The sequence below is a fragment of the Peromyscus californicus genome, unplaced genomic scaffold (assembly GCF_007827085.1).
Source record: "Peromyscus californicus insignis strain IS unplaced genomic scaffold, ASM782708v3 Scaffold_19__1_contigs__length_69161282, whole genome shotgun sequence".
NCBI classification, from domain to species: domain Eukaryota; kingdom Metazoa; phylum Chordata; class Mammalia; order Rodentia; family Cricetidae; genus Peromyscus; species Peromyscus californicus.
This window is the reverse complement of record NW_026294491.1, coordinates 23,111,374-23,125,787: the sequence shown is the minus strand read 5'-3', so window position 1 is coordinate 23,125,787 and position 14,414 is coordinate 23,111,374. Positions and strand designations below refer to the sequence as shown.

General features: G+C 41.5%; 1 protein-coding gene across 2 annotated transcripts in view; it reads left to right on the top strand.

The window, feature by feature from the left end:
- The window catches only part of Ctnna3 (catenin alpha 3), a 1,464,870-nt gene that overhangs the window by 85,446 nt on the left and 1,365,010 nt on the right, over positions 1-14,414 (top strand). For both annotated transcript variants that reach the window (XM_052744818.1, XM_052744817.1), the window contains exon 4: positions 14,007-14,173. In XM_052744818.1, coding sequence (XP_052600778.1) covers positions 14,007-14,173 — 167 coding nt within the window. The remainder of the gene's footprint in view (positions 1-14,006; positions 14,174-14,414) is intronic.

The following is a 14,414-nucleotide window of genomic DNA, read 5'->3' as shown; positions in this document are numbered from 1 at the left end:
CCCTTTTGGAATACTGGTGAGTACCCTTCCTTGCCCCAGACCCCATCCCTGGGCACCAGCCACTCCAGGGAAGACCTGCCCAACTTGGCCCCAGGTTCTGGCCACCGGGCAGGTTCCCTGCTAGCCGCACCGGGAAGGATCCCCTTCTCCAAGACCCCTGGCAGACTCTGCAGTCTCTACGCCCTGCCCCCACGCCCATCCGACTGAGCCCCAAGCCTCTTCCTGAGACTTAGGGGCCGGCCCCCAGCTCCCATCTTGCTCCGGACGTCCCTTTTGGAACACTCCTGACTACCCTTCCTTGCCCCAGACCCCATCCCTGGGCACCAGCCACTCCAGGGAAGACCTGCCCAACTCGGCCCCAGGTTCTGGCCACCGGGCAGGTTCCCTGCTAGCCGCACCGGGAAGGATCCCCTTCTCCAAGACCCCTGGCAGACCCTGCAGTCTCTACGCCCTGCCCCCACGCCCATCCGCCTGAGCCCCAAGCCTCTTCCTGAGACTCAGAGGCCGGCCCCCAGCTCCCATCTTGCTCCGGACTTCCCTTTTGGAATACTGGTGAGTACCCTTCCTTGCCCCAGACCCCATCCCTGGGCACCAGCCACTCCAGGGAAGACCTGCCCAACTTGGCCCCAGGTTCTGGCCACCGGGCAGGTTCCCTGCTAGCCGCACCGGGAAGGATCCCCTTCTCCAAGACCCCTGGCAGACCCTGCAGTCTCCACGCCCTGCCCCCATGCCCATCCGCCTGAGCCCCAAGCCTCTTCCTGAGACTTAGAGGCCGGCCCCCAGATCCCATCTTGCTCCGGACGTCCCTTTTGGAACACTCGTGAGTACCCTTCCTTGCCCCAGACCCCATCCCTGGGCACCAGCCACTCCAGGGAAGACCTGCCCAACTCGGCCCCAGGTTCTGGCCACCGGGCAGGTTCCCTGCTAGCCCCACCGGGAAGGATCCCCTTCTCCAAGACCCCTGGCAGACCCTGCAGTCTCCACGCCCTGCCCCCACGCCCATCCGCCTGAGCCCCAAGCCTCTTCCTGAGACTTAGAGGCCAGCCCCCAGCTCCCATCTTGCTCCGGACTTCCCTTTTGGAACACTGACTTCCCTTTTGGAACACTGGTCTGTCTGAACCAAGTGTGTGGATAAGGCCAAGAACGAACCACAAGGAGATGGGCAGACGTCAAGGCAGAAACATATACAACAAAATGAATAGCAATACAGCATCACCAGGCCCTAGCCCTCCTCCAACACCTAGACCTGAACATCAGAAATTAGAAGAAGCAGAAGAAAACAGCCTTATGAATGACATCATGAAGAAGCTAGAGGCTTGCGTAGAGGAAAAGACAAAAAAATGTGAAGAACGCTGTAAACAACTAGAGGAAAGGGCAAACAAATTAGAAGAAATCAATAAAGTCCTGGAAGAAAACAATAAAATACTGAGAGAAAATCAAGAAAAATCAATGAAACAAATGAAGGAAACAGTCCAAGACCTGAAAAGGGAAATAGAAAAAATGAAGAAGACACAAACAGAGGGAATGCTGGAAATAGAAAATCTGAGAAAACGATTGGGAACTTCAGATGCAAGTATAATCAACAGAATGCAAGAGATGGAAGAGAGGATCTCTAGCGTTGAAGATACAGTAGAAGAAATACATTCATCAGTCAAAGAAAACACTAAAGCCAACAAAGTCATGAACCAAAATGTCCAAGAAATTTGGGACACCATGAAAAGACCAAACCTAAGAATAATAGGGGTCGAAGAAGGAGAAGAATACCAACTCAAGGGCACAGAAAATATATTCAACAAGATCATAGAAGAAAACTTTCCCAACTTAAAGAAGGAAATGCCTATGAAGATACAAGAAGCTTATAGAACACCAAACAGACTAGACCCCCAAAAAAAGTCCCCTCGCCACATAATAGTTAAACAACTAAACGTACAGAATAAAGAAAGAATATTAAGAGCAGCAAAGGAAAAAGGCCAAGTGACATATAAAGGCAAACCCATCAGAATAACACCCGATTTCTCAATGGAGACTTTGAAAGCCAGAAGAACCTGGACAGATGTAATGCAGACACTAAGAGACCATGGATGTCAGCCTAGACTAATATACCCAGCAAAACTTTCAATCACCATAGATGGAGTGAACAAGACATTCCATGACAAAGCCAGATTTAAACAATACTTATCCACAAACCCAGCCCTACAGAAAGCACTAGAAGGAAAATTCCAATCTAAGGAAGTCAGATACACCCTCGAAAACACAGGCAACAGATAAAGCCACAGCAGTAAACCCCAACGTATAGAAGTACCCACACATCACCACCAAAAAATAACAGGAATGAACAATCACTGGTCATTAATTTCCCTCAATATCAATGGACTTAATTCACCTATAAAAAGACATAGGCTTACAGAATGGATACGAAAGCAGGACCCATCTTTCTGCTGCATACAAGAAACACATCTCAAATTCAAAGATAGACACTACCTAAAAATAAAAGGCTGGGAAAAGACTTTCCAATCAAACGGTCTTAAGAAACAAGCGGGTGTAGCCATCCTGATATCCAGCAAAATAGACTTCAAACTAAAATCAATCAAAAGAGATCAAGAAGGGCATTACATACTCATCACAGGAAAGATCCACCAAGATGAAGTCTCAATTCTGAATATTTATGCCCCAAACACAAGGGCACCCACATATGTAAAAGAAACATTACTAAAGCTTAAATCACATATAAAACCCCACACATTAATAGTGGGAGACCTCAACACCCCACTTTCACCACTGGACAGATCTCCCAAATTGAAACTTAACAGAGAAATAAAGGACTTAACTGATGTCATGACTCAAATGGACTTAATCGATATCTACAGAACATTCCATCCTAACAAAAAAGAATATACCTTCTTCTCAGCACCCCATGGAACCTTCTCTAAAATTGACCACATACTTGGCCACAAAACAAATCTAAACAGATACAAAACAATTGGAATAACCTCCTGTGTTCTATCAGACCACCATGGTCTAAAGTTGGATTTCAACAACAACAAAAACTACAGAAAACCTGCAATCTCATGGAAACTGAATAATACCCAACTGAATCACCAATGGGTTAAGGAAGAAATAAAGAAAGAAATTAAAGACTTCCTAGAGATCAATGAAAATGAAGACACCACATATCCAAATTTATGGGACACTATGAAAGCAGTACTAAGAGGGAAATTCATAGCACTAAATGCCCACATAAATAAGTTGGAGAAATCTCACACTAGAGACTTAACAGCATACCTGAAAGCTCTAGAACAAGAAGAAGCACAGTCTCCCAGGAAAAATAGACGCCAGGAAATTATCAAAGTGAGAGCTGAAATCAATAAAATAGAAACAAAGAGAACAATACAAAAAATTAATGAAACAAAGAGTTGGTTCTTTGAGAAAATCAATAAGATAGACAAGCCCTTATCCAAACTAACCAAAAGACAGAGAGAGAGCATCCAAATCAACAAAATCAGAAATGAAAAGGGGGACATAACAACAGACATTGAGGAAATCCAGAGAATCATCAGGTCATACTTCAAAAACCTCTATTCGACAAAACTGGAAAACCTAAAAGAAATGGATGACTTTCTGGATAGGTACCACATACCTAAGTTAAATCAAGACCAGATAAACTATTTAAATAGTCCAATAACCCCTAATGAAATAGAAACAGTCATTAAAAGTCTCCCAACCAAAAAAAGCCCAGGACCAGATGGTTTCAGCGCAGAATTCTACCAGATCTTCAAAGAAGAGCTAATACCAATACTCTCTAAATTGTTCCACACAATAGAAACAGAAGGAACATTACCAAACTCCTTCTACGAGGCTACAATTACCCTAATTCCTAAACCAAACAAGGATACAACAAAGAAAGAGAACTACAGACCGATCTCCCTCATGAACATTGATGCAAAAATACTCAATAAAATACTGGCAAACAGACTCCAAGAACACATCAAAACAATTATCCACCATGATCAAGTAGGATTCATTCCAGGGATGCAAGGGTGGTTCAACATACGAAAGTCCGTCAATGTAATACACCATATAAACAAACTCAAAGAAAAAAACCATATGATCATCTCACTGGATGCAGAAAAGGCATTTGACAAAATCCAACACCCCTTCATGATAAAGGTATTGGAGCGATCAGGAATACAGGGAACATACCTAAACATAATAAAGGCAATTTACAGCAAGCCAACAGCCAACATCAAATTAAATGGAGAGAAACTCAAAGCAATTCCACTAAAATCAGGAACGAGGCAAGGCTGTCCACTCTCCCCATACTTATTCAATATAGTACTTGAAGTTCTAGCCAGAGCAATAAGACAACATAAGGAGATTAAGGGGATACAAATTGGAAAGGAAGAAGTCAAGCTTTCCCTATTTGCAGATGACATGATAGTATACTTGAGTGACCCCAAAGATTCCACCAAGGAACTGATACAGCTTATAAACACCTTCAGCAACATAGCAGGATACAAGATCAACTCAAAAAAATCAGTAGCCCTCCTATATACAATGGACAAAGAAGCGGAGAAGGAAATCAGAGATACATCACCCTTTACTATAGCCACAAATGACATAAAATACCTTGGGGTAACACTAACCAAGCAAGTGAAGGACCTATATGACAAGAACTTTAAGTCCCTGAAAAAAGAAATTGAAGAAGATGTCAGAAAATGGAAAGATCTCCCATGCTCATGGATAGGCAGGACTAACATAGTAAAAATGGCAATCTTACCAAAAGCAATCTACAGATTCAATGCAATCCCCATCAAAATACCAACACAATTCTTCACAGACCTGGAAAAAATAATACTCAACTTCATATGGAAAAACAAAAAACCCAGGATAGCCAAAGGAATCCTGTACAATAACACAACTTCTGGAGGCATCACGATCCCTGACTTCAAGCTCTACTATAGAGCTACAGTAATAAAAACAGCTTGGTACTGGCATAAAAACCGACATGTGGACCAATGGAATCGAATTGAAGACCCTGACATTAATCCGCACACCTATGAACATATGATTTTTGACAAAGAAGCCAAAAGTGCACAATGGAAAAAAGAAAGCATCTTCAACAAATGGTGCTGGCAAAACTGGATATCAACATGTAGAAGGCTGCAAATAGATCCATATCTATCACCGTGCACAAAACTTAAGTCCAAGTGGATCAAGGACCTCAACATAAATCCAGCTACTCTGAACCTGCTAGAAGAGAAAGTAGGAAGTAGTCTTGAACGCATTGGCATAGGAGACTACTTCCTAAATAGAACACCAGTAGCACAGACTCTGAGACAAACAATCAATCAATGGGACCTCTTGAAACTGAGAAGCTTTTGTAGAGCAAAGGATACGGTCAACAAGGCAAAGCGACAGCCTACAGAATGGGAAAAGATCTTCACCAACCCCACATCTGACAGAGGACTGATATCCAGAATATATAAGGAATTCAAGAAATTAGACATCAAAATGCCCAACAGTCCAATTAAGAAATGGGCTATAGAACTAAACAGAGAATTCTCAACAGAGGAAACTCAAATGGCCGAAAGACATTTAAGGAACTGCTCAACATCCCTAATCATCAGGGAAATGCAAATCAAAACAACTCTGAGATACCACCTTACGCCTGTCAGAATGGCTAAGATCAAAAACACTGAAGACACCTTATGCTGGAGAGGATGTGGAGCTAGGGGAACTCTCCTCCACTGCTGGTGGGAATGCAAGCTTGTACAACCACTTTGGAAATCAATATGGCGCTTTCTTAGAAAATTGGGAATCAATCTCCCCCAAGATCCAGCTATACCACTCTTGGGCATATACCCAAGAAATGCTCAACCACACCATAAGAGCACTTGTTCAGTTATGTTCATATCAGCATTGTTTGTAATAGCCAGAACATGGAAACAACCCAGATGCCCTTCAACTGAAGAATGGATAAACAAAATGTGGTACATATACACAATGGAATACTACTCAGCAGAGAAAAACAATGGCATCATGAGGTTTGCAGACAAATGGATGGATCTAGAAAAAATCATCCTGAGTGAGGTAACCCAGACTCAGAAAGACAAACATGGTATGTACTCACTCATAGCAGGATACTAGACATGAAACAAGGATGACTTGTCTGCTACTCACATCACCAGGGAGGCTACCTGGAAAACAGGACCCCAAGAAAGACACAGGGATCACCCAATGACAGAGAAATGGAATGAGATCTACATGAACAGCCTGGACATGAGTGGGGGTAATGAAAGGCGAGGGTTGAGGGAAAGAGAGCTTGGGGGAGCGGGAGATCCCAGCTGGATCAACAACAGAGAGGGAGAACAAGGAATAGGAGACCATGGTAAATAAAGACCACATGAGAATAGGAAGAAGCAAAGTGCTAGAGAGGCCCACAGAAATCCACAAAGATACCCACACAACAGACTGCTGGCAGTGGTCGAGAGACAGCCCAAACTGTCCTACTCTGGTGATGGGATGGCCAAACACCCTAATTGTTGTGCTAGAAACCTCATCCAACTACTGAGGGAGCTGGATGCAGAAATCCATGACTAGGCCCCGGGTGGATCTCTGGGAGTCCAATTAGCGAGAATGAGGAGGGTTTATATGAGCGAGAATTGTTGAGACCAAGGTTGGATAAAGCACAGGGACAAATAGCCAAATGAATGGAAACACATGAACTATGAACCAATGGCTGAGGGGTCCCCACTGGATCAGGCCCTCTGAATGGATGAGACAGTTGATTGACTTGATCTGTTTGGGAGGCATCCAGGCAGTGGGACCAGATCTTGTGCTCATTGCATGAGTTGGCTGTTTGAAACCTGGGGCCTATGCAGGATTGTTTGGCTCGGCCTGGGAGGAGGGGGCTAGACCTACCTGGACTGAGTCTACCAGGTTGACCTCAGTCTGTGGGGAAGGCTTTGCCCTGGAGGAGATGGGAATGGGGGGGGGGCGTTGGGGGGAAGGTGAGGGGGACAGGAGGGGGGAGAACAAGGGAATCCGTGGCTGATATGTAGAACTGAATTGTATTGCAAAATAAATTAATAAAAAAAGAAAAAAAAAGAAAAAAAAAAAAAAAAAAAAAAAGAAAATCGTGGGGAGGAGATACTCCCCGCAAATGATGAGTCAACATCATTGCACTGAGAAAAAAGAATGAAATGAGAAATTTGTGTGTAAGTGTAATATTTTCTTCCTTTAAAAAATAATGCCAAGAAAATGTGGAAATATTACTGTGAAATTTTTGCAAAAGGTATATAATATCTGCTAGGTCACTTCCACCTTAGTTACTTGTTTGACATATTTCAGACTTAGAATTAAAATGTAAAGCCTAGCATGAATGAAGCCCTGTATTTCAGTCCAGCACAACATGAAGCCTGGGGTGGGAGTCCTGATGATAATCCCAGCTCTTGGGTATTGGAGGTAGGGGAATCAGATGTTCAAAGGCACCCTCAGCTACAAAGATTTGTAGCAGACAACCTAGGCTGTATGAGACCCTACCTAAAAACATATATATGAAAAGTTGAAGAGGAATGTTTAACATTTATAAATAAAATTTCAATTGCTTATTATAATAAAAAAAAATTAAATTATAAAATAAAAAAACTGTAAAAAAAATAGTTCTCAGGAAGCTCAGACTAGTCTCAAACACACTACGTAGCTGAGGCTGGCCTTGCATTCCTGAGGCTCCTATTTCTATCTTCCAAATGCTGGGATTCTGTGTAAGCCACTGTGTCTGGCCTAGACAGAGTTTTACATGAAAATTTCTAAACATTACTCTAAATTTGAAAGGTTGTAAGTGTCATACCAAAATCAATCAGAAAAAGCCCATAAGAGACTCTCCAGCCAGCCATTATTATATTAAAATCTTCCAGGGTCTGTAATAATGTGAGCCTTTGGGCTACTAGAATGGAGTCTTTTATGTTCTTAGCCTGTCTCTATGCTTGCACATTATTGTAGATTGTATTTCTATTGTGCTTTGTCACACTAGAGACTTCCGAGGAGATGTAAACATATTTACACACCCATTCTACTTATCTAATGCTCACAGTCTGTAGTGGTATCCCCAAAGAAGGAACTAGGGGCTCTGATTCCCTTTACTTCCAATGAAAAATTTCATTGCTTGCTTTTTTTTTTTAACCAATAATTTTGACCTTCCCTTTTTTCCTAGGCTTAGCATTTACCCAGTTCAGTAAATACCAATTTCAGCCATCTTGGGAGAGAGGCATTTGAGAGTGAAGGTCACTATTGATAGTCCACTGGCTAGAAACCGTTGACCCTCTGAAATGATGTGGCTGATAATGAGAGTTTGATGATGGATTGAGAAAGGAGATCCTATTGCAGTCCCACAGTTAAAAATTGTTCTAGAAGTCTCACAGGAACGGCTTTGATTTTTGACATAATGAATCTTCATATAAAAAAGGATATACTGTTAACATATGGAGACTACCTTTGACTTTTAAGAACTCAATGCGTATCTAGCACTTTTCTCTGGGAGAGCAAAACATTTCATTTGTTTTCCTTGTTGTGTTTCTATAATCTTTGTGATTGCGTGATGAATTTGATACAGAAAAAAATTATGTGAGTTTTTAAGGACTTCATAGAAAATAGGCAAACTGGCGAGGTGAGCTGGGGGTTGAATTTTACAATATTTTTCCACTATTATGCCTTGAGGGGAGAACAAAATAATAATCCATTTTGGAATATAATGGAAGAATTACTTGGAGATGGTTTAATTAATTTCAATTGTTCAAATTTTTTAGTTTAGCTAATAGTGATCTTTGCAGGGTATCCAGGAATCTCCTTACTTGCCCACTCTGTGTGTGTATGCTCATTCATTACTATTTTTTTAACTTAAAGATTTAGTTACTTATGTATTTTATGTACATGACTGCTATATCTGCATGTTTGCCCACATAGTAGAAGAGAGCATCCTATCTCATTACAGATGGTTGTGAGCCACCATGTGGTTGCTGGGAATTGAACTCAGGACCTCTGGAAGAGCCGCCAGTGCTCTTAATCACTGAGCCATCTCTCCAGTCCAACACCATTTTTTTTTTAAAGAAAGATTTGTTGACATTTAAAAATTTATTTCTATGCATTTGTGAGGATATGTTTACGTAACTGAAGTTGCCTGTGGAGGCCAGAAGAGGATTCCCTGGAGCTGCAGTTAGTATTGTGAGTCACCTAATGTGGATGCTGGGAAGCTAACAAGTTCTCTGCAGGAGCAGTGCGCACTCAAACATTGAATCATCTCTCCAGCACCTCTTCAAGGGGTTTGTTGCAGTACTGTACACCAGAGACCTCCTCCAGCACCCTCTAATCAACCTTTTAATAATCTTGAGTTTCCCCAATCCCCAACCATGGGAAGAAGCTAGTGTCAATGTAAATGCTGCCTTTCTACTGCTTCCTTCTAGGAGTTGTTTCCTGTGCGTAACAGTTGGCACAGTGACCATTTCTGGTACATACGTAGACACAGTCATTCTTGTTTCTCTTTCTGTGCTGTTCAGTCCTTAACGTCTCGCTTCTGACTACTGCACATATGTGCCTATTTTTAACCAATCACCCATAATCTTGACAAAAGGCCTTGCTAAAACCTTAATATAGATGTAATGATGCTTTAATAATTTAGATTATATTAACGCTAGAAAATCTTTGTATGTGCTTATTGGCCATGCGCATTTCTTCTTCTTTAAATTGCCTATTTAGGGCCTTGACCTATTTAAAAGCTGGATAAGAGCTGAAGAGTTAGCTCAGCAGTTAAAAGCATTTGTTGTTCTTGCAGAGGACCTGGGTTCAAGTCCCAGCAACCACATAGTGACTCACAGTTGTCTGTAACTCTAGTGCCAGGGAATGTGATTCCCTCTCTGTCTTCATGGCACCAGGCATGTACATGATGCACATACATACATGCAAGTAAAATACTTATATAGATAAAAATAATAAAATAAATAAATTTAAAAGTTGGTTTATCTTTTAATTATTAAGTTATAAACTTTAAACTATATTTTTTCATTTAATTCAATTGTAATAGTTACTGAATAACACTTACACGGTAGATACTGATTTCTGACCTTACATCCATACCAGGGAGCCAGTTAATGGAGACTTGCAAATGACCAGGAGTTTTCTATAGACTGTCTGAAAAGTCAGGGTCATTGAATTTATTTTCCTCCCGAAGTTTCACCTGAGAGTTTCACTTGGGAGCTTTGTGAGCAGTCTTGATATGTGTGTCAGATTCTTGGCAAACTTAACCTTTGCTTACAACCATACACTGTCAGAACTGCAGGATGGGAAAGGAAATGTTGACATATTTGATTATTGGGTCCATCAATGGGATACCGTCGTATCTAGAAAGGACACATTGTGGTGATGAGAGCACAGTCCTTGGAGTTCAGCATAGTTGAGCTGGAATCATGTTCTGTCATCTCCTTGCTTGTTTGGCCGCAGGCAAAGCTGCTTACCCTTAGTGAGCTGGCATTTCCTCAGCAGCACAAGCTAGTGCAGATGTCTAGGGGTCAGAGGTTCTACAGATGCCGTCATAATTGTCACTGCTTCTACTTGGGATTCTTTTCTTATCTCTTCAATCTCTTAGCAAATAGCAATGCATTGGCACTGCTTCTCTCCTCTGATGGAAGGGATATAAGCTCCTTCTTAGGTATCTTCTCTCATTTCATAGATTGTCTTTTCATTTTCTTTTTTAAATTAAAGATTTAATTTCTTTTATATCTATGAGTATTTTTACCTGATTCATGTGTGCGCACCACCTGTGTGCCTGGTTCCCTTGGAGGTCAGAAAAGTGAGGCGGAAGAGGGTGTCAGATCCCTTGAAAATGGAATTAGAGACAGCTGTGAGACCATGTAGATTCTGGGACAGTCCAGACTTGGGTCCTCTCTAAGCACAGTGCATACTCTTAACTGCTGAGCCATCGCCCCAGTTCCCCCTTTTACTTTCTTGATGCTCTCATTTAAAGTCCAGAAATTTATGACTGAAGAGATGGCTCAGTGGTTAAGAGCATTTACTGTGCTTGCAGAGGACCTGAGCTTTTTCCTCAGCATCCCCTTGGGGCAGCTCACAACCACCTGTAACTCCAGCTCCAGGGAACCTAACATCTCTGGCCTCTTCAGGCAGCTGCACTCACAAATATATTCATACATACATGCATATATATATATATATATATATATATATATATATATATATATATATACAAACACATGTTTAAAAATAATAATACATCTTAAAAATAAAGTTCATAAATGTTCGGTTTTGATAGTTTAGTTTGTTATTTTATTGCATGTACTTTTGGTGCCAAATTTAAGACATTATCACAGAACCTGAGATCATGAGGTTTTACTATCCTAAGTTTTATAGTTTAAGCTCTTGCATGTGATTCTGTGATTCACTCTGAGTTGACTTTTGTATGTAATGTGAGACAGCCATGTTCTTTTCTCTCATATGACAATCTAATTATCCTGGAGGCATTTATTGAAAAATTGTTACAAAATAAAACACACACACACACACACACACACACACACACACACACACACACACACACTCAATGGCCACTTTCTTAATGACTTTTCTTGGAACCTTTGTTGAAAACCAGTTGACCATAAATGTTAAGGATTGCTTCAAGACAGGGTTTCTCTGTGTAGCCCTGGCTGTCCTGGAACTAGCTATGTAGACCAGACTGGCCTTGAACTCACAGAGATCCACCTGCCTCTCTGCCTCTTGAATGCTAGGATTAAAGGTGTGTGCCACCACTGCCCAGCTAAAGATTGCTTTTGGGAATGTCAATTCTATTTTTTAAAAATAGTTTTCTAATAAGTTTTGAAATAAGAGCAACAGTTTCTTTTTTTTCTTAGATGGTTTTGGTTATGATTAGTCTTTTGAAATTTCTATATGAATTTTAAGACTAGCTTATTAATCTCTGAAAAAAAAACACAACCAAATATTTTGTTAGGGATAAATTGCTGCTATTTTTATTACTCCATTTACAACCAAGGAGAGTAGAGCACAAAGAAGGCATGAGAATAGACACATGGAACCAGTCTGGCTTTGACACCTGCACTCTATTGCTATGACGCTTGACCATCTGTCCTACTGTGTGCAGAAAGTAACTGGTAAGCACAAGTAACGAACTGTAGAGACTTTCTAGGAGATGATGCTCCTTGAGAAGCAGCTCAAGAGCCATCCTATTTCCCATTTATAATATGTATAGTTATTGGTGAAATTATTAAGGCCACTCCACATAGTTAAAAGGGAGATTTATTTAATGGCGTAACTTACAAATAAAGGGATAGGTAGATTGCGGGTTCTGGGAAAGATGCAGTGCAGTCCGGCGGTGTTCCTGGAGGACTCTCCTTGGTCTACATCTAGCGTCCAGGCTCCAAGAAGCAAGAGCGCGGCGCATCCGATCTCGGGTCTTCAGGGCCTTCCCTTGGCCCCGCCTTGTAGGCGTGATAGTTACCGAAGCCTCAATGGGGGCTGGAACTTCCAGACCAAAGCTGGAATGGCTACCCACTATATATAGTGATTATGTTTTTATATGACATGAAATCTCTGTTTTATATATACATATAGAATGTGGATGTATGTGAATATATTTGCAAAGTGTACATATATAAAGCATGAAGATTACATTTATAAATAAATGTGTATATACATAGCACATGATACAAATTCAGGGAGTAATTTCTAAATATGTGTATAAAAACAGAATCGTTGGTGATTTTAGGGATTAGTATGGAGAATTAAATGTTTTTACTTCATATTCTTTAGTATTCTGAATTATCATTATTTAAGGAGATTTATTGTATCTACTTGTTAATTAATTAATTAACTTCTTTAGTGTGTGTGCATGCCAGGCCATGTGTGTGGAGGTCAGATGACAACTTAGGGGGATCAGTTCTCTCCTTCCACTATGCGGATCCTGGGGCTTGAACTTAGGTCGACAGCTTTGGTGGCAGAAACCTTTACTCACTGAGCCTTCTCACCACCTCTACAGGGTTACAGAAAAGAAACAGACACATATCATTTTAGTGATGAAATAAGTTTATATTATGAAACGTGAACAGCGGATGTAGTCATTCTCTCTATGAGTTTGGTTACCAGGGGTGGGGATGGAGAAGACCATCTTTCCCTTTTCATTTTAGACTCTGCTATATTGGTAGCTTTAAAAGTAAATATCTTAAATGAAAAGACCTTGAAATAGAAGAGATTATGTTTCTCTTACAATTAAGTGCTTGTGATATTATTTTCGGGACTAACGTTACAGTATACCTTATTCTATACATTGTATAGCATAAATCTGCCTGTGTTAAGCTATCATCAGAGAGAGGAGATCACATCCCATGCTATCATATTTCGTGTAGCCTGAGAATGACCTCGTACTTCGGATCTCTACCTCTAAAGTGGTGTGATTGTAAGTGCGCCCTGGCATGCCTGGCTTGCGGGTACTGAGGATTGAATTCAGGGATTCACACGTGCCAGGCAAGCACCCTTGGTACTGAGTTACACCCTCAGTTTGCTGTCATTGCTTTAAAGGATACCTCTGTTCTCCACGGAGTTAGAGAGCAACTCAGTGAAGAGTTCCTTTCCTCTTACAAACATGAACCTTGGTGACTGAACGAAATCTTAGTCGTGAGCCATTTCACAGCCGTGGGGACGGAGCAGCCGCAGAAGCAGGCGGCCGTTTTCACTTGATGCTGCTGAGAACAATTGTCTCCAGGAGAAGATGGCATCGTGCTTCTTTGAACCCCAGAGCACTCATCAAAAACAAATGCTGATTCGAAGCTGCGTCGTCCGCTTTAAGATGTGTTGCTCTCTGTATCCTATGACAGTTTGTTTTCGTATCGTGGTTATTTGTGGAATATTCTTGGAGTTAGGTTGGCTGATGAATGCTGGAGAAGGTGTCGTTGAAACTTAAATGATAACTTGTTTGGGGTTGTGTTTTTCAGGCAATGCTCTGAAGGTATCGGCCGAGAGATTTACAGATGACCCCTGTTACCTCCCGAAAAGGGAGGCTGTGGTTCAAGCCGCCCGCGCCTTGTTGGCAGCAGTGACAAGACTCCTTATCCTTGCGGACATGATTGATGTCATGTGTCTCTTGCAGCATGTGTCATCTGTAAGTAGAGGATGACTTAATTTGCTTTGGTGTCTCTTTCATTTTTAATTCCAACCCCGAAGCAAGCATCAATCCTGGTGCTTCCTGCCTTGATCAGAAGCTGACCAAACAGGGTTGTGGAAATTAGTGTACACCTCCAAGAATGAAGCCAGAACTTGCAGTCCTAAAGCCATTGAGAATGCAAGAACAGCAGGCGGCTTATTGAGGAAATGGCAAGGAGGAAATTCTAGACCTTTGAACG